The 19,074-nt window shown below is 41.0% G+C and overlaps 1 protein-coding gene across 2 annotated transcripts in view; it reads right to left on the bottom strand.

Annotated features, from left to right (window-relative positions):
* map3k1 (mitogen-activated protein kinase kinase kinase 1, E3 ubiquitin protein ligase) overlaps positions 1-4,132 on the bottom strand; it is a 71,354-nt gene extending 67,222 nt beyond the window's left edge. For both annotated transcript variants that reach the window (XM_079600217.1, XM_079600218.1), the window contains exon 1: positions 3,711-4,132. In XM_079600217.1, the coding sequence (XP_079456343.1) occupies positions 3,711-4,093 (383 nt within the window). In that variant the 5' untranslated portion in view covers positions 4,094-4,132. The remainder of the gene's footprint in view (positions 1-3,710) is intronic.
* Positions 4,133-19,074: the final 14,942 nt, after the last annotated feature.

Below are 19,074 nucleotides of genomic sequence, written 5' to 3'. Positions count from 1 at the left end.
AGCTAATTCACAAAGCGTGTCTTGACTTAAAAAATAGCAATTTTGGAAATCATCTCAAACAAGCATTAAGACTCGTTTGAACGCAGCAAAGTTCGCAGGAACAATGTTAAACACATGTCCTAATGCTGGCTTCATCAGAATATACAATATGTGTGTCTGTTACTATAGTCACTGTGTCAGATTAATCGATGTTGACTCCTTAGCTAATACTTGTCTGTCATGTACAAGAAACATGACTACACATCGCTCCCTGAACGATTATTGCCTGCGGTCGCTAGCGATGTGCTCGATGTCACCAAAAAGGCAGAACTAGCGTGAACAAACAATGGCTGTGGAAGTGGCGTGTTGTACTTCCACCATCGTCTCGCTTCACCGCGCTTGAAAGCCGCGTACGGAAGAGCTTCTGTGCTCCTATTGGTCATGTGACAACCCGTCGTGGAGGCTTGAAAAAAAATAAACATGCTAGTCTTTCTCTCGGGACGTGGTGATGATGTCATCATTATGACACTGTACGAGATAAACCGACAGATTGTAGTTTAGGAATCACCCTGACGGCCTCCGCCACACACAGAGACAGAATCGTGCAGATATAATAGTCTGAACAAGCGATTTAAGTCCCTCTGTGGTGAAAATTCAGCTTTTAATGTTGTTTATGTCTATGTGGTGTTATTAATATGCTGTAAATTCATAAGTTGACAGCATTGCTGAGTATTTTCTGCTTAAAACTGCAGTGAACCAAAGACAGTCTCAAAAACACGGTGTGAAATCGCTGGTGTTTCTGACGTCACACACTACCTTGTAACCAATCAGATCAACGTGTGATCGTCAACCATTGGATCTCTGAGTGAGTGAGTGAGTGAGTGGAGGCGGGGCTCATTTGCATATTCATAGAAACACATACTAAATGAGGCAAGGAGTTACATTCAAGATATTTTAAGGCATGAAGAAAATATTTCAAGGAAAACATTTAAATGTAATTTTCGTAATCCAAGAGGAGTTTTAAGGGATAAAATGATTGACCACAGGGAGACTTTAAGGCTGTCTCTGTGAGCTAAACGCGTGTCAAGCCAATATTAGTCTTTGTATTTTATGGACCAGCATTTGGCGGGTTGACGGACCCGATGTATTCAAGGTGAAATATGTCACTTTTTTTCCAAGTATATATAAATACTTTCACCTGTCCCACTAAGTCAGCCGGGCGGATTCCCATGAAAAGCCAGAACACTGTGACTCTGAAAACAATCAAAACATTACTCAGTTTGTTTGAGAACCACAACCAGCCAGACACAACAACATCAGCTCAACCGAGAGCGAGAAGCGTTCAGTCCAAAGAGACTGGGAGTGTTTGGAAAACCAGTTTGAAAACAACCAAGAGTTTTTTAAATTTCGTTTGGTGCTGATAGTGCCGTAGTCACAATATATCGCAATACAAAAATGCAACTATGTATCGTGTATATTTCACCCAAAATAAAAATTACTACGGGAAGTGAGGAAAGTTTACAGAGTTTTAGTGTCAGTACTACATTATATATATGATGTTGAATCTAATGTATAATAATGCAATGGGGGAATATTTGTGGGTCCTGATAATGACACATGTCTGATGTTACCAGTAAAAACTGGCATACATTATTATAAATATATCTAGACAGAGATCAAGCATATTCGTCTGAAATAATCCTGTATTTCCAGCTCCAGAATCATGAATTTTGTTATTCTGGTGTGTCTATTGTCCTGTGCTTTGGGTTTCCAGCACCAAGTCCAACACTATTCGTTTACACACACAATGTAACACCAAATTTAGCATTTTAATAAATTTTTTGTGAACCTTTAATCATGTCTTGGAGTGTCGCAATAATAACGCATTGTGAGTTGGGTGTCGTGATATCGAACCGTGACATGAGGGCATCGCTACACCCCTGCACACTTCTTCACAGATGTTCAACAGCTCACGGGACGTTGAGAGGAAACTGCTTTGATCTCTTAACAAAACCAGTTTGAGAGGATGAGGTGTCTAAGTCAAGCAGGAGAACATCTGTCCAACACCTGTTCAACACCTGTCGTGCCATCAGGGCCGTTCTGCCTGTAACCAGCACACATGAAACACACACGGCGTGTGACGCTCCGACTCGCCCCTGAGGGGGAACGGCGGGAAATGAAGAAGCTCAATGACGTAAAACACGGTTTGGAGTCACAGAATCCCTGCGTGGCTTATAAACACTCAACGGAAGACAACTACACTGAAAAATATATATAAAAGACACACTTGTCATATATGGGTTTCATTATCAATCTCAAAAATAATATGCTGAAGAATCTGGATACATGCCTAGTTATTTATGAAGAAAATTATAATAATGCATGCATGATGAAACATGAAACAAAATCTCACGTATGCTCTGTGTGTGTGTGTGTGCATTAACTCGACTATTCTCGGGGAAAGCAGAGCTCACAAAGGCATGCAGGTTTTTTCCAGCAGATTCTTTAGGTTTCAGCGCCATTCATCTCTCATTATCTTCACAGTCTCAAAGCCTGCAGCTCATATTGCATCAAATCCTGCGCTCGCAGTCTTCCTTCTGAAAACAACTGCCATTCAACCTGCAGACGCTCAACTTTCTCACACCATAATATTCACACATCGTCATCCTCACACACACACACTGAGCCGAGAGGCACAACTGTTTTCAACACCACACTCATGAACTGAATATAAACAAATCATATCTTTAAAGGCATTTTTTTTTTTAGAAATCTCCACTTCAGTAGCTCTAACAACACCAAACTTTACACTTATTCATATTCTGGAGGTATTTTACAGATTTTTCATATAGGCGACCATTTGCCGGATTTATGCATTTTATTCACAAAAACATGAGGACTTTTTGGGGGAAATTTCTCTGTGTTTTTTAACAGTATTTTCTGATTTAAGGAATATATGAAGATATCCAAAATCTCCACACAATTCTTTAAAAGGTCTAACCTAAAGAGTAAAGACTGCTTTCAACACCACACTCAAATATGAGCTGAAAATATACAACATCAGAAACACAAAATATCATTCATAACAATTGCAATACAGGAGAACAACTGACAAATGCGTTAAAATCAAAGGGGAAAACATATAAAACGCATGTGTTTTTTTTTTTTTTTTGCCAGTTGTTTTCAAATAACTATTTCGAGTATGTAATAATAATTTATTTAGTTTAGCTTGCACTTCTAATGCGTTAGGTCAGTAGAAGCAAAAACAAATAAGCCATATGAAAATATTTTAAGTGTCTTAAGAATTTATAGTAACTATTTTACAGTGTCCTTGTTACACGTTACATGTAGTCACTGTAGCAATAACTATAAATGATGCAGAATTACATGCAACTAACCCTAAAACAAACCCCAATCCTAACCCCAGTAAGTACATGCAGTTAATTATTATTCCTCGGAACTAAAATGCATAATTACACTGTAACATGGACACATTAAAATAAAGTGTAACCGACTTTTTAAAATTACTTGCCTTATGACTGTCACTTGCATAAAGTTTGTATCACATTTTGCAACATCTATATCCTTAATACTTCCCCCATATACACACAGGAGGAGCTCTGCCAGAGAGAAGCTCATATATATCGCTAATAATTCAAGTTTGTAACGTTTCCCCAAACGCAGTAGAACGGAAGCCCGTTCGTCTGAAGTAGTTTCGCAGTTATTTTTACCTGTTGTTGTGTGAAGCGTTCACGTCCACAGCAGCAGAAGCCGCTCCATGTTCAGCACAGCTCGGACTCTTTAAAGAGCTCCTCATCCACTCCTGAGCACCATTATTATCACCCAGATGAGTGCTGGTTCTGTCGCCGAGGCTGTGCTGCAGTAACGCGGACTGGACCGAGCCGCTCTCGCACTTATCCAGATCCACACTCCTCACCTTGCGCCTCCACTGAGAGCTCTCGCCCGCGCTCCGCTTCGCTTTCGCGCTGCTGGTCGACACACTGGTCCCGCTGGAGCCACTGGCACTGTCCTGGGCTCCGGTCCCGCTGCCTGAGCCGCTACTGGGGTCCAATAATCCGCCTAACGACGACGTCCGGCTCCCCGCCGTCGCCATTTTCTGTCCTGAATATCTGCCACTTAATAGATTCTATGTTAGAGGGAGTGGCGGGAATTTGGGGGAGGATGGGAGGGAGGGGCTTCCGGATAGATGGGAGGAGTCATACACAATGTGGGAGGGGCCAAGGGACCTCTTTTGGGAACCTACGTGCACCGTGTCATAGAACTTCAATGGGCCATGTCATAATAATTCGAATTCTTTTGTGTATACTATATACTGTATATATGCTATAAGCTATGATATGTATATATGTGATGCTTTGCTTTCTTTATCATTTATGTAATTTGTACATGTTTGCTATGTAGGCCTACTTATATTTTTGATACCTTGGTATTAATAAAAAAATAATAATAATTCGAATTTCTTGACCTTGAAAGATGAAAGTTGAAAACTACACTGACTTTTTTTCTTTCACATTTTTTTACTCAGATATTGCTACTAAATTTCACCAATAATTACAAAGAAATGGCAAGTAACACATTGAATTAAACATGACATTATAAAGTCGAACGACTAAATTTGTATTTTCTTGTTAAACGTACTCTCTTTTTTTTTTAAATAAAGGTTTTTTATTGGCTTTGATGGTTCCATGAAGAACCTTTAACCAGTTAGAGGTCCTTGGGGTCAGGCTGATCTGGCCATTTGAGGTTTCCTTCTTTAAAAAACGTGGTTTCTTTCATCTCAGTGGCATGACATACTATCTATACTGTAAACACATAAAAAACTGGGTTTGATGTGGTTGTTCAGAGGGCCCACATCAAAATGACCCGACATTTAAAATGAATGGGAAAGATGAAAAAAAAAGAGTTTTTTATTTTTCATTTGTCAGAAAAATACAAAAATAAAGCCAGCATAAATCTGAAAATTTCCACATAGAAATAAAGGCCTGGTACTAAAGCATGAATGCAATGTGGAAAGAACATGTTCACTCAGACACTTCAGAAGACCTCAAACAACAACATCAACAATTACAACTAATTCTAATCTTTGAAAAAATACTGATTTAATTTATTTTAAATGTTTAATATTCACAGAATATATAACAAAAGTTGTGAGAGGAGCAGTTGGCCACATCCAGACAAATGAATGGATCTCTATGAGCCTCTGCTGGGTATATACGGTCAGTCGTCCCACAACTGTGTTCCTGCAGGTTTTCCTCTAAACAGCAGTTTGCAAAATTCAATATACAGGATCAATATACATGCAGAAATAACTCATATTTGCAGTTTTTCTCAATTGATTTGACACATTTCTCTAAACTCAGGTTACTGTTCTCAAAACAGTAACCTGAACACTTGTAATTGTCCTCAGGTTGCACATTGTCCTCCATTTCATGCAAATTACAAATCACAAGCATAATTTTCTCAAAACAAAAAAAATTCTCAAATGTTTTCACAGTTATACAACCAGCCAAAACTTTAATATATCAGGAAAAACAATTGCAGATTTTTTTATTGGTTTTTACAAAAATCACAATCATTTGTGCACTATTTTTCCAAAAACAACAACAATGTAAAAAAAATTTTTTAGTTTAACTTAAAAAAAGCAAGTTACCTTGTTGCCTTAAAATTTTGAGTTTGTTGTAATTAAAATTTTGAGTTAATACAACGAACAGAAACTCAAAATAGTATGTTATCTTCACACATTGGTTATCGAAGTGGATTTGACAAAAGATAAAAAGTTGTGATAACAAATCATGAAAATATTTTTTTTTACGGTGAAACAAAACTCTGTATTTGTTAAATTCTCAGTTGCACTTGGAATGTCCTCAATGGACAGATATTTATTTGGGGCTAATGGACTTTATGCCCAGCTGCACTACTTCCTGAACTTTAGCCAGCTCCTGTTTCCTGTCTGCCATTATTGGACAAACTGATTAATCCAGGTGTGCCTGACCAACAACAATAATCAGACACACCTGGATTAATCAGTTTGTCCAATAATGGCAGACAGGAAACAAAGGAGCTGGCTAAAGTTCAGGAAGTAGTGCAGCTGTGCATAAAGTCCATTAGCCCCAAATAAATATCTGCTGAGTTAGTAATGCACACAGCACAGGACATGCACATTTCCTACTTGTTTTTTCCCCAATTTCAAAAACTATAAAAGAGGAAATGAAAAAAAAAAAGAAGAAGACATTTTGGAGAGAATAGAGGAAGGGTGATAGAGAGAGAGGAACCGTGGAAGAGGCAGAAAGAGATGAGGGGACAGGGACAGATGGTGTGGAGCAAGAAGAGCTGAGGAGGAAGAGGAGAAGAGCTGGTACTGGTAGAGAGGAAGGCAATGCTGTTAGTGGAAAGAGCAACAGAAGAGAAGGGGAGAGTAGAGGAGAGAATGATGGGGTTCAGACGGGTTTCAAGTGAAATCAGAGCCACCCTAATAAACCATGTCATTAATGATGGTCTTTCCTTGAGGGAAGCCGGACAGAGAGTTCAGCCCAACATAAACACCGGGTCACAGTCAATGTCCCTGGACTACACGGGCTGCAGTGAACTGGTGAACTGGTGAACACAGCGCACAACACAACTCCCCAAGATGAAATCCACTTTCCAATTTCACCATTCAGCACTGGTGCATCACTCACGCTTCAGCATGCTGCTCCTTCCAGCATATTCTGCTCTTGAGACGGAAAGTATATGATACACAGGGCAACTTTTTGAGCAATGTTGCTGGGCAATGTTGCCATCAAGAGGCAACCAGGTGAGAGGGCCCATGACCGATCGAAGTTATCCAGATAGAAATGTATTGCCCATTTTCAATGGGAAAGTGCCCAAGCAACAATTGCTCGGCAAGATTGCCCGGCAACATTGCTCAAAAAGTTGCCCTGTGTATCATCACCTTTACAAGCAAGTGAGTCTTCCTCAAGTGATGGAAGAGGCCTGTGGAGGAGTTGAGGCACAAGGATGGATCCATTCACGGCTTTTTTCCTCACAATGCATGACTCGTGTAAATATATGCTGTGCTGTTGATGAAATTCTTTGACCAGAAGTAAACGAGACGCAATATCTATAAAGTTCATTGATTGCAGATCATTGATTGATGCAGTACATTTATTATTTACTTATTTATATACCAAAACTCATTGTTATACAACTAAACTCGTCATTGAAGAACTTTGTAAGCGCATTACTAGAATAAAATGCAGTGCTTTATTAGCTACGCAGTGAGTGAATACTGAACTGTTTGGCACAACATAAGAGTGTGTTTAGTTTGCTCAGTTGTTTTGAGAGCAACTACATTCATTTGGAGAAATGTGTTATCGATTGAGAAAAACTATTTAAATCAACATTAAAGCATACAAATGCAATATTTCATAAGCAAACTAATGGTCTTGTTGAGTAATTTTGCGGTAAATAGGTTTAAAAAAAAAACACAGCACAAACGCATAGTTAAGAAGTAAAAATAAAATAAAATTATGACTAAATTAAATTGTCTAAATGACCCAAAAGACCCGAAGTGTTAACTGCATATTTGAGTACCACTATCATGGAAACTTTCAATTCCACAAAGCTTCTAATGGAGGAAAAGGGTTCTTAAGATATTTAGAATGTTCTTCACACTAAGGAAAACAATAGTTCTTTTAGGAACTTTTGACCGAAAGGTTTTTTGGGGAACCGGAAATGGTTCTTCTAATCTATGTGATGCTAAAACACGCATGTGGAAGCTTTATTTTTAAGAGTGTAATAATCTGTGTTTTATTTACAGCTTAGAAAAATATTTTTCACAGTATTAAAAAACTGCAACATATTGTTTCATAACTCAAAAATATTAAATATTTTTGAGACCTTTGGTGGACCCACTTTATATTAGGTATATTTAACTAGTACCTACATTAAAACAGTTAGATACAATGTACTTATTGTGTCACTTTTGCTGATGTTGAGGTGGGACACGGGTAAGGTTAGGCACTGGTTTGGTGGAATGTGTTCATTGAGAAATGCTTCATCAACACCTGTGTTTATTGCTGTACCAGGTGTGCAAAACTGCAGAGGGCCACTGTCCTGCAGAGTTTAGCTCCAACTTGCCTCAACATGCCCTGGAAGTTTCTATGTGCGTCACAATCAGCTCCCTACTTCTTCAGTAGTCAGCCACATACCCTGATCAGGGAATTGGCCATTTTAAGGATTTGCAGAATCCTTTCAGGGCACTGAAATGTTTGCTCCCTAAAAAGTCCCACAGTGCACCGTGAAAACCAGGGCGCATCAATACTAATATGCACCACAGCAGAGCAGACGGGACTGAAGAGCCCCACGGCGGAGCAGAGGACCACCACAGCAGAGTAAACAGGACCAGTGGCCACCAAGGCGTAGCTGAGGACCATTACGGCGTAGCTGAGGACCATCACGGTTGAGCTGAGGACCATCACGGTTGAGCTGAGGACCATCACGGAGTAGCTGAGGACCATCACGGACCATCACGGCGTAGCTGAGGACCATCACGGTTGAGCTGAGGACATCACGGACCATCACGGAGTAGCTGAGGACCATCACGGTTGAGCTGAGGACCATCACGGACCATCACGGACCATCACGGCGTAGCTGAGGAACATCACGGAGTAGCTGAGGACCATCACGGAGTAGCTGAGGACCATCACGGAGTAGCTGAGGACCATCACGGAGTAGCTGAGGACCATCATGGAGTAGCTGAGGACCATCACGGAGTAGCTGAGGACCATCACGGACCATCACGGTTGAGCTGAGGATCATCACGGTTGAGCTGAGGACCATCACGGACCATCACGGCGTAGCTGAGGACCATCCCGGTTGAGCTGAGGACCATCACGGCGTAGCTGAGGACCATTACGGACCATCACGGCGTAGCTGAGGACCATCACGGTTGAGCTGAGGACCATCACGGAGTAGCTGAGGATCATCACGGAGTAGCTGAGGACCATCACGGAGTAGCTGAGGACCATCACGGAGTAGCTGAGGACCATCACGGACCATCACGGCGTAGCTGAGGACCATCACGGTTGAGCTGAGGACCATCACGGAGTAGCTGAGAACCATCACGGAGTAGCTGAGGACCATCACGGAGTAGCTGAGGACCATCACGGACCATCACGGCGTAGCTGAGGACCATCACGGACCATCACGGCGTAGCTGAGGACCATCACGGTTGAGCTGAGGACCATCACGGAGTAGCTGAGGACCATCACGGAGTAGCTGAGGACCATCACGGAGTAGCTGAGGACCATCACGGACCATCACGGCGTAGCTGAGGACCATCACGGTTGAGCTGAGGACATCACGGACCATCACGGAGTAGCTGAGGACCATCACGGTTGAGCTGAGGACCATCACGGACCATCACGGCGTAGCTGAGGAACATCACGGAGTAGCTGAGGACCATCACGGAGTAGCTGAGGACCATCACGGAGTAGCTGAGGACCATCACGGAGTAGCTGAGGACCATCATGGAGTAGCTGAGGACCATCACGGAGTAGCTGAGGACCATCACGGACCATCACGGTTGAGGTGAGGATCATCACGGTTGAGCTGAGGACCATCACGGACCATCACGGCGTAGCTGAGGACCATCCCGGTTGAGCTGAGGACCATCACGGCGTAGCTGAGGACCATTACGGACCATCACGGCGTAGCTGAGGACCATCACGGTTGAGCTGAGGACCATCACGGAGTAGCTGAGGATCATCACGGAGTAGCTGAGGACCATCACGGAGTAGCTGAGGACCATCACGGAGTAGCTGAGGACCATCACGGACCATCACGGCGTAGCTGAGGACCATCACGGTTGAGCTGAGGACCATCACGGAGTAGCTGAGAACCATCACGGAGTAGCTGAGGACCATCACGGAGTAGCTGAGGACCATCACGGAGTAGCTGAGGACCATCACGGACCATCACGGCGTAGCTGAGGACCATCACGGACCATCACGGCGTAGCTGAGGACCATCACGGTTGAGCTGAGGACCATCACGGAGTAGCTGAGGACCATCACGGAGTAGCTGAGGACCATCACGGAGTAGCTGAGGACCATCACGGAGTAGCTGAGGACTATCACGGACCATCACGGTGTAGCTGAGGACCATCACGGACAATCACGGCGTAGCTGAGGACCATCACGGCGTAGCTGAGGACCATCACGGCGTAGCTGAGGACCATCACGGCGTAGCTGAGGACCATCACGGCGTAGCTGAGGACCATCACGGCGTAGCTGAGGACCATCACGGACCATCACGGCGTAGCTGAGGACCATGACGGCGTAGCTGAGGACCATCACGGTTGAGCTGAGGACCATTACGGTTGAGCTGAGGACCATCACGGTGTAGCTGAGGACCATCACGGAGTAGCTGAGGACCATCACGGACCATCACGGCGTAGCTGAGGACCATCACGGAGTAGCTGAGGACCATCACGGACCATCACGGCGTAGCTGAGGACCATCACGGACCATCACGGCGTAGCTGAGGACCATCACGGACCATCACGGCGTAGCTGAGGACCATGACGGCGTAGCTGAGGACCATCACGGCGTAGCTGAGGACCATCACGGTTGAGCTGAGGACCATCACGGTTGAGCTGAGGATCAACTCGGCCCATAACAGGGCAGGAGAATCAGGAGTGATGTCTGTGGCAAGGCAAGTCTTTAATCGTGGCTTCCTTGGATAAGTCAGTAGTGGTCTCTGTGGCCAAAACAGGGCAGGGCGTCCCAGATTGACCTCTGTGGTCATAATAGAACAGGCTGCGAGGTCCAGGGCGACCTCTGTGGACGTGACAGGGCCGATAGAGAGTACAGGGACGACCTCCGTGGTCATTTCATAGTGGACAGAGTTCATGAGCGGGTACCGCTGCCTCGGGAGGAGTAGATGAAGTGTGAATGGTCCTCATACACAAGATGGCGGTTGCCATCAGGAAGCACATCTTAGCTACTACTGGAGCTGCCAGTTTGCTAAGTATCAAGTAATAATTAAACACCAAGCACAAACAATGTGAAAGCATCAGCCCTTCTGGCGCACTCAGTGTCCGAATTCGCTCACTCGTTTTCATTCACTCCTTCAAGTGGACTATATTAGTTGAGTAATTTAGAGAGTATAGTGAATGAGGGTAGAGGGGGCGAACACAGCTTGGGTCAATAGGCAAGACAGGAACAGAAACATAATCCTGACAATTATCTACAAGTACTGTTTTGTTAATATAAATATTTATTTTCTATATTTAAAGTACACGACAAATGCACATTCAATAATTTAAGAAGACATCTTTTTCACTCAAGTATACAATGTAGCATTATTTTAATGACAAATACATTTTAATGACAGTTCCACCTCATGAAATAGACCACATTCTGGAGATAATTGTATATGTATTAAACCTAAAACGAAACCCCTTCTTTTCTTCTGGGTTTAAAATTGATTGTATGTGTTTGAATTGCAAGAAGCCCAGACCGAGAGAGTGGAAAATCACTTTAACTGCAATCAGCAAGTCCCTGCATCAGCAAAAATGTGCCTTTTAAAGCAGAAGTCCAGTGGTTCAGCCTTCTGTTGGTTGAACACAAGTAAGCAGAGCATTCGTTTAGGGGGAGGGCTGCTGGAGGAAGCAATTTCCTGTTAAAGTAGATCCACTTCATCAGTAAGTGCTATTCTTAGCCAGTCAGGCTTCCTGCAGCTTCTGTGTTTTCCTGCTCACGTTGACCACGACACAAAATATTTTTGCCCCAACTTGCAATGCAGTTAAAATGCAGAGTTTAACAAAATGATGGAAGAAAAAAATAAGCATAAATGATGCATAACAGTTCTTTTAGAGATTTGTTTGCACTGAATTACAGAGAAAACGTATTAGGCCCGTTCTAAAAGGTTACACTAAACATATTTCACCCTTTCTGATTTTTTTTCCTTTAATGCTGAGATAGAGATTAAAGAAAATTTTGCTTCGATTTCTACATTTCTGTGATTGTCCAGGGAAAATACAATGCCATTTCAGCAAAAAGAAAACAAGACAAAAGCCTTCCTGGACTTCCCACAGTAAACGACTCGACTGCAAACAAAGAGTTGGCTTGACTGCCATGGTAATCAAATGGTTTGAAGCAAATGTTCCTTAACAGGACCCATGCAAGATTTCTTGAAGTCATGCACAGTAATATACATACTGTACTCAACTACATATATATTCCATATTCTGAAGCCATACAATAGCTTCATTTGACAAAAAAAACAATATTTAATTGAAATCTTCCCCTCTGTGGTAGCTCTCAAACTAAATTTGCATTAAGGCTAATCAGAAATGCTGGTATACTTAACATGTGAATATGCAGATGTACAAATGACATTTGAATGCTACTGCAGAAGGAAGATGCAATGAGCTCAAATTTACTTGCGTATTGGTGTCAGTTTGTATTGTTAAACTCTGCATGAAATAAAAACGGACATTATTTATTTTCTTAATGCATCAATCTTATTGTGAGCAATTCATCTGTTCATTTATTAGCCTATCATTATTTTTGGACTGCTTAACTTGTAATCAAAATGTAATAACTAGCTCTTTCCTGTGATATGACACTATGCGCGACTCGCTGAAGTTCAGCCAATCACATTGAAATCGGCCTCAGTTTCAATATGCAACACTCACTTTTCACAATCCAATCAAAAACTAATGTTTAATACTACCAAGTCCTCCCCAGATTTTACCCCCTTCGTCAATATTTGTTTCACTTGGTAATGAAAGACTCTAGAGTTAGCTTGTAATGAAAGACTCTAGAGTTTTCTTAGTATAATTTTTGAGTGTACAATATTTTCATAATGCTTTTTTTTTTTTAAAGTACAACTTATTTCTTTAGGGTTAAATCTTTATCATACTGAGTACACCTAAAATTATAGGCTGCAAATTCTGTTTCGTGATGTCTTTAAGTTGCATCCGAAAGTAAAAGTTTTACTTTACTACCACAACAAAATTAACAATTCCTTTGACTCTCACATGCTTTCCAAAACTTTTCCTCACTCCTTTGTCCTCCTCCTTCATCAACTCGTAACAGCTGATGACTTTGCCCCCTTCTTAAATAAAACAACAACAACAACAACCATCAGCGGCCAATTCTCCACACCACAAACCGACAAACACACATCTTAACAGCAAACACACATACACACTCTCCCCTCCTCTCAGCTTTCGGAGGCATAAGTCTCCAAACTACCTGTCCTCTTGATCCCCTTGACATTTCTTCGCCAGTTGTCCTGCGCTCACTCATCTCATCAACACATCTCTTCACACTGGTATCTTTCCCACAGTATTTAAGCTCGGGTAACCCCACTGCTAAAGAAACACACTGTAAATCCAGCACTTTTAGAAAATTACAGACTCGTATCCCTTCTTCCATTCATTGCTAAAGCACTTGAACAAGTCATGTTCAACCAAATCTCTGCCTTTCTCACACAGAACAACCACCAGTCTGGTTTCAGAGAGATCACTGAACTGAGGCGGCCCTGCTCTCGGTTACTGAAGCGCTGAGACCGCAAGAGCAGCTTCCACATCTTCAGTACTTATCCTTCAGGATCTGTCTGCTGTTTGTAACAGTAAACCAGCAGATCCTCCTGTCAACCCTCATGACGAAGGGCATAAGCCACAACATCTAGCTACCGGGGTGCCTCAAGGCTCAGTGCTGGGACTACTTCTGTTCTCCATCTACATGTGCCCTTCAGAGCCTTGCATTCTGCAAGTGAACGGCACCTTGTGGTATCATCCCAAATATAACATAAATCAGGTTTCTCAGGAAGAAGAATACAAGAACAGAACAACCAGTCCCGAGTAACAGGTACACATATACGTCGACAGACACTAAACGGGACTAAACACAGGGCTTAAATAAGAGACACACCTGAACCGAACTAACTCAATCAGTAACCAAGGATACAAACAGGGTACTGAGGAAGACTGAACTAATTAACACACAGACAGAAGAACACTAGAACAGAACTACACACATTAATCAAAACACATGACCATGCGACAGTTCTGTGCTAGACTAACTGGGACTTAGAAGCCAGGTCTGGAACTATCTGTTTTATAATGAACAATTATTATACAGCAGTTCACAGCATTTGACTGATCACAGAGTATCCACCAAGTATCCACCTGTTTTTGTTTGATGTGAAAGTGAATTTCTACGGTGGCTGAGAGAGCTCAACGCACTGCAACTGAAGAAAACACATGCTAATAGAAAAACACCCGCAAATGAAGAAAACATCTTCATCAGTTTCACAACATGTGTGCTCCAAAGACTCACAAAACAACCAAATACAGAAACGCACTGCACAGACCATGGAAACGTTTAATAAGTGACGAACCCGGCTGGGACATGCTTACTGCTCAAAGTCTACTTTTTTTTTTTTTTTTTGGCAAAACATACAGAGATGCCATGTTTATGACATACACCTTTGTATACAATATACAAAATGTATGAACAATAATGTTCAATGTCATCAGAATACTGTTGAGAAAAGAACAATGAGCTGAAAACTAAAATAAATAAATAAATAAAGAGATAGTGAAAAAGAACATGAGGGAAATATGTTAATCTATACATCAGTTACATTGTACAAATGTTGTCATGTCATGTTTAAATAAGTTTCATAAGAAATGTGTATAGTCCAAAGATGAGATGGAAAGTTTTAAAGTTGAGACACACACACAGATTTATATTGTATATTTAATTTTTTTTTTGTATAAAATGTATATTTATTTGCAACAGTTATGGGATGCTCAAGAGCAATAGGCCCTGTCCCAAATGGCACACTCTGGACTTGTGGACTTCCTCAGAGTCCACACTTTGGTGACGTCATGTAGTGCAGACCTATAGGGCCCTTGGCGCGAGTCCACAAGAACGCATTGAGATGTATTTCTGGGACAGACTCAATCGTCATGCCGGAAATAGGAAGACGGTCCGGTTGTTGTTTAAATATTATATTTCTACATTTACATATGACTCAGTAAAGCCCTGACATTCGGTTCTATTTATTTAATGAATCATAATGCGATCCTAGCCTATTACAGTATTCAGCAAGCTATTTATGTTTATATTAAATATAAATATATTTATATTTATGTTTGAGACATCAACCACTGGTTGATGACCATAATGTTTGTATAAACTGTAGGTAACAACTGGTAAAATGTACACCTAGGTCATACAATATAAAGGCTTGATAAAAAAACCACTTGTGTTGGTGCAGTCTTTTTGGACTTAAAGAAGGCGTTCGATACAGTAGATCATCGAGCCCTTCTGTCTAAACTGACTCACTTTAACTTAGCAGAAGATGCGCTACTTTGGTTTCAATCCTACTTGTCCAACAGAAGACAATCTGTGAGTGTTGATGGCACTAAATCGTCTTTCCTTGAATGTTTGGCAGGGGTCCCTCAAGGCTCTATTTTGGGACCAGTATTGTTCTCTCTATATATAAATGATCTGCCAAACGTTTGTCAAAAAGTCAATTTTCAAATGTATGCTGATGATGCGGTTATTTTTACCTCTGCTAAAAGCACACAGGAAGCATCATCCATCCTTACATCAGCACTGGAGAATATTCAGCATTGGCTGCTTAAATCTTGCCTATTATTGAATAAAAAGAAAACTGTTGCCATGATTTTCACAAAAAAAAACATAAAACTGGAGCGGTCCAGTGTGTTCCTGGGGGGAGTGGAACTTGACATTGTAGAGGAGTTCAAGTACCTTGGGGTCACGCTGGACCCAACACTTTCATTTAAAAAACACATCAAACTTACAGTGAATAGAATTACATTTAATTTACATAACTTTAAACAAATCAGACCATCAATGACAATTACTTCTGCTAAAATGTTTCTACATTCAATGATATTTTCACATATAGATTACTGCATCACAACCTGGTCACTCACTGGAAATACAATTTTAAAACCCATAGAAATGTTATTCAAAAAATCTATAAAAATACTTGATCAAAAACCTCTGTCACACCATCAGTGTAATATTTTGAGAAAATATAATATGCTCAATTTTGAAAATTTTATTCATTTTAAAAATAGCTGTTTGATTTTTAAAGTTTTACACGGATTGGCTCCATCCTCACTTTCTACATACATTAAACCAAGGTCTGACAGAGGTTGTTGTACCAGAGCTTCATTTAGAGGAGATATAGAGATCCCGCGTAGAAAAACTACCTTTGGACAAACTGTTCTGTCTATTAGAGGAGGCCATTTTTGGAACAGCATTCCAACAAACATTAGAGAATGTCCAACTTACTGCACATTTAAAAAGCACCTTAAACAGTTTCTTAAAAGTTCTCAGTTGTGTCCTAATTTTGAATAATTTTATTGATATAATGTAATCTGCCTGAATGTGTGCTAATATGTTTTGTGCTTGATATTGTATATTGTTATATTCTTTTGTGTTGCACTATCATGTATGTTGTTGTCTTCCTGCTTCGGGACTACAGGTGAAAATTAGCATTTATGCTATAACCTGGCTCATTTACAGTCTGTACAGAAATGTTAGATTGTTCATTAATGTGCACTGTCCCGAATAAATAAATAAATAAATAAATAAATAAAAATAAAACAAACCATAATGATATTTACACTTAAATATTTTCTTCTCAGCCATGTTAACAATTGTCCGTGAGTGAAAGCTCCTCTCATCCGTTGTCTGATTGGCCTTTCGCGAGGATTCCTGGGTAGTTAAAGTGTGTGAAGCCTGCATCCATGCGGGCTTCGCTGAAGACCGCTTCAAGGGTACAAAGGGGGCGCTGCTGAGCACACTTCAGAGCATTAAAATGATGAATGGGATGGCCTACGGACTCGTAGACTCAGCGAGCACGCTTAATTTAAGTCCACGAGACCAAAAGTCCACATGAAGTGCGCCATTTGGGACAGGGCCTTAAGCACGTCCCAGCCAGGTCCGTCACTTATTGGGGTCTCCTGGAAACATTTCCGTTGTGGTCTGTGCTATTTGCAGCGCGTTTCTGTATTTGGTTGTGTTGTGGGTATTTGGAGAACACATGTGTTGTGAAACTGATGGAAAACTGAAAGATATTTTCTTAATTTGCGGGTGTTTTTCTATTTGCATGTGTTTTCTTCAGTTGCAGCGCGTTGAGCTCTCTCGGCCACCGTAAGTTTTATATGAAAAAAACTGGAAATAAAAAACTGGAAATCTTCCTGTGGAATATAACTTAAACTAAACCAATACACAAAAGCATGGTTATTCAAAGGAATAGGAGGCCAGTTTGGTCAAAGGCAGGAAACAGATTTGTGGATAGATGTTATTGTTTCCAACTAATGAAAGGAAAAGTGTGACGCAAAGAGCTGTGATGTGAATCAGAGTGGGTGGTTGTACATTCATGAAGAATTGTGGGATAGTTTTACTCGGATACTCTTCATAAATTGGAAGGTTAAACTGGACCCCTGATGGGCGAAGTGTATCTGTAATATCAGAGTAATGAGACTCCATCAGACTGCAGCATAACTAAGTGATTCAAATTACTGAAAATATAAAGTAAAACGGTTTCATTAGTAAGATATTCATATATAAGGTTGCCAAGATAATGGAGATAATAGCAATGTTTTGTCAGATAATCACGTTGGTTGAAATATCAATATCACCTGGACTGTAATTCTTACTAATATCACTCTACTATTATCTTGATTGTAATATGATTCATATTATTGTGAGAATTCATATTTTATATTATTGCCTGTAATTACTTAACTGAACATTGTCAGGAAAAAAGGCTTGTCTATTTTGAACAGATGCATGAAGGTCCAGACACAGATATCTTTTCATATTCCTCCACAGACAGTGACATCTGAGCACCTTTATGACTCGCATATCAGCATTTCATGAGTTCACACTTACAAATCATCAGATAGATTAAAAGAGTAGGCGTATTTGGCATGCTGTCCGAGGGGAGGCTCCGAGCTGGGAATGTGACCCAAACCCAGAGTACTCCCCCGTATCCCTGGCTGGGATAGGAACCAGCCGAGAGTGAGGATGGATGCAGAAAAAACTGTACGTGAACGTAAGTGAGTCGGCTATTTATATAGGCTAGGCCTCCAATCGTACTGATTGGGTAGATCATTTGAAGGTGCTCCTCCCGAACTTTGTTAATGAAACATCATGTCTATGGCTGCACTTGGTCTTGATGGCCAATTCCTACACTGTAAAAAGTGATCGGTTGACTTAACTTAAAAACATTTTTTACATTTAGACACACAGAAGGAAGTAAAAATGGTGCGATTTGCAATGGACGCAGACAAAATTATAATACAAGCTTTTGCTTTCCGTAGAGTTCAGAAGAAAGATGGAGAAAAAGAGGAGTGATGACAGCGAGGACGAGAGAGGACCAGGTCTGGACATGTTGTCTTTTTAATTATTTTAATTATTATTATTATTTTTTTTATTATGGCGCCATTTCTCATAACTCTACACACAAAACCACAAAACACACAAACAAGATGCAGAACGCCACTCATCTCTTGCAAAATTGTTCGCCTGTACAACTACTTTTGTGGTTGAGCTCTTCTGTTAGCAACCGCCCACAACACCGAGCAGGGTGACAAGTTTAGCATGGCAATTTACCATCAGGATTCTCTACAGAAAATCATTTGTGTATTCATCATTTGCAGTTCTGTCATTTATAATCAAAGAATTCACTGTTTTGATTAAAACATCTGATGTCGTAATTATGAATTCCCAACTCGTAAATATGAGCTTCCCAGGAAGACGTAAACACACTCTGTGTTACTGCCGGTTTAGGTTTCATCCGCAGATTACTAATCTAAACGGATAACTGCACTTTCATGAAAACTATATTGTCTGAGCAGGACGGCTTGTATTGGAAACAAAAAGTTCATTTCATGCTCATTTTGTGTCCGAAAAGCTTCTGAGGACATGAGAGACTCTGGCATTTTATATAATAACAGCAGTTGCTCTGGAAATAAGGCCATGCTGACAGATGAGGGAAGATGAACCGAACTCCCACACTAGTGAGTGCA

This window comes from Phoxinus phoxinus (genome assembly GCF_949152265.1).
Source record: "Phoxinus phoxinus genome assembly, chromosome: 23".
Classification (NCBI taxonomy): Eukaryota; Metazoa; Chordata; class Actinopteri; order Cypriniformes; family Leuciscidae; genus Phoxinus; species Phoxinus phoxinus.
The sequence above is the reverse complement of the archived record's forward strand: the minus strand, read 5'-3'. Positions and strand labels throughout refer to the sequence as shown.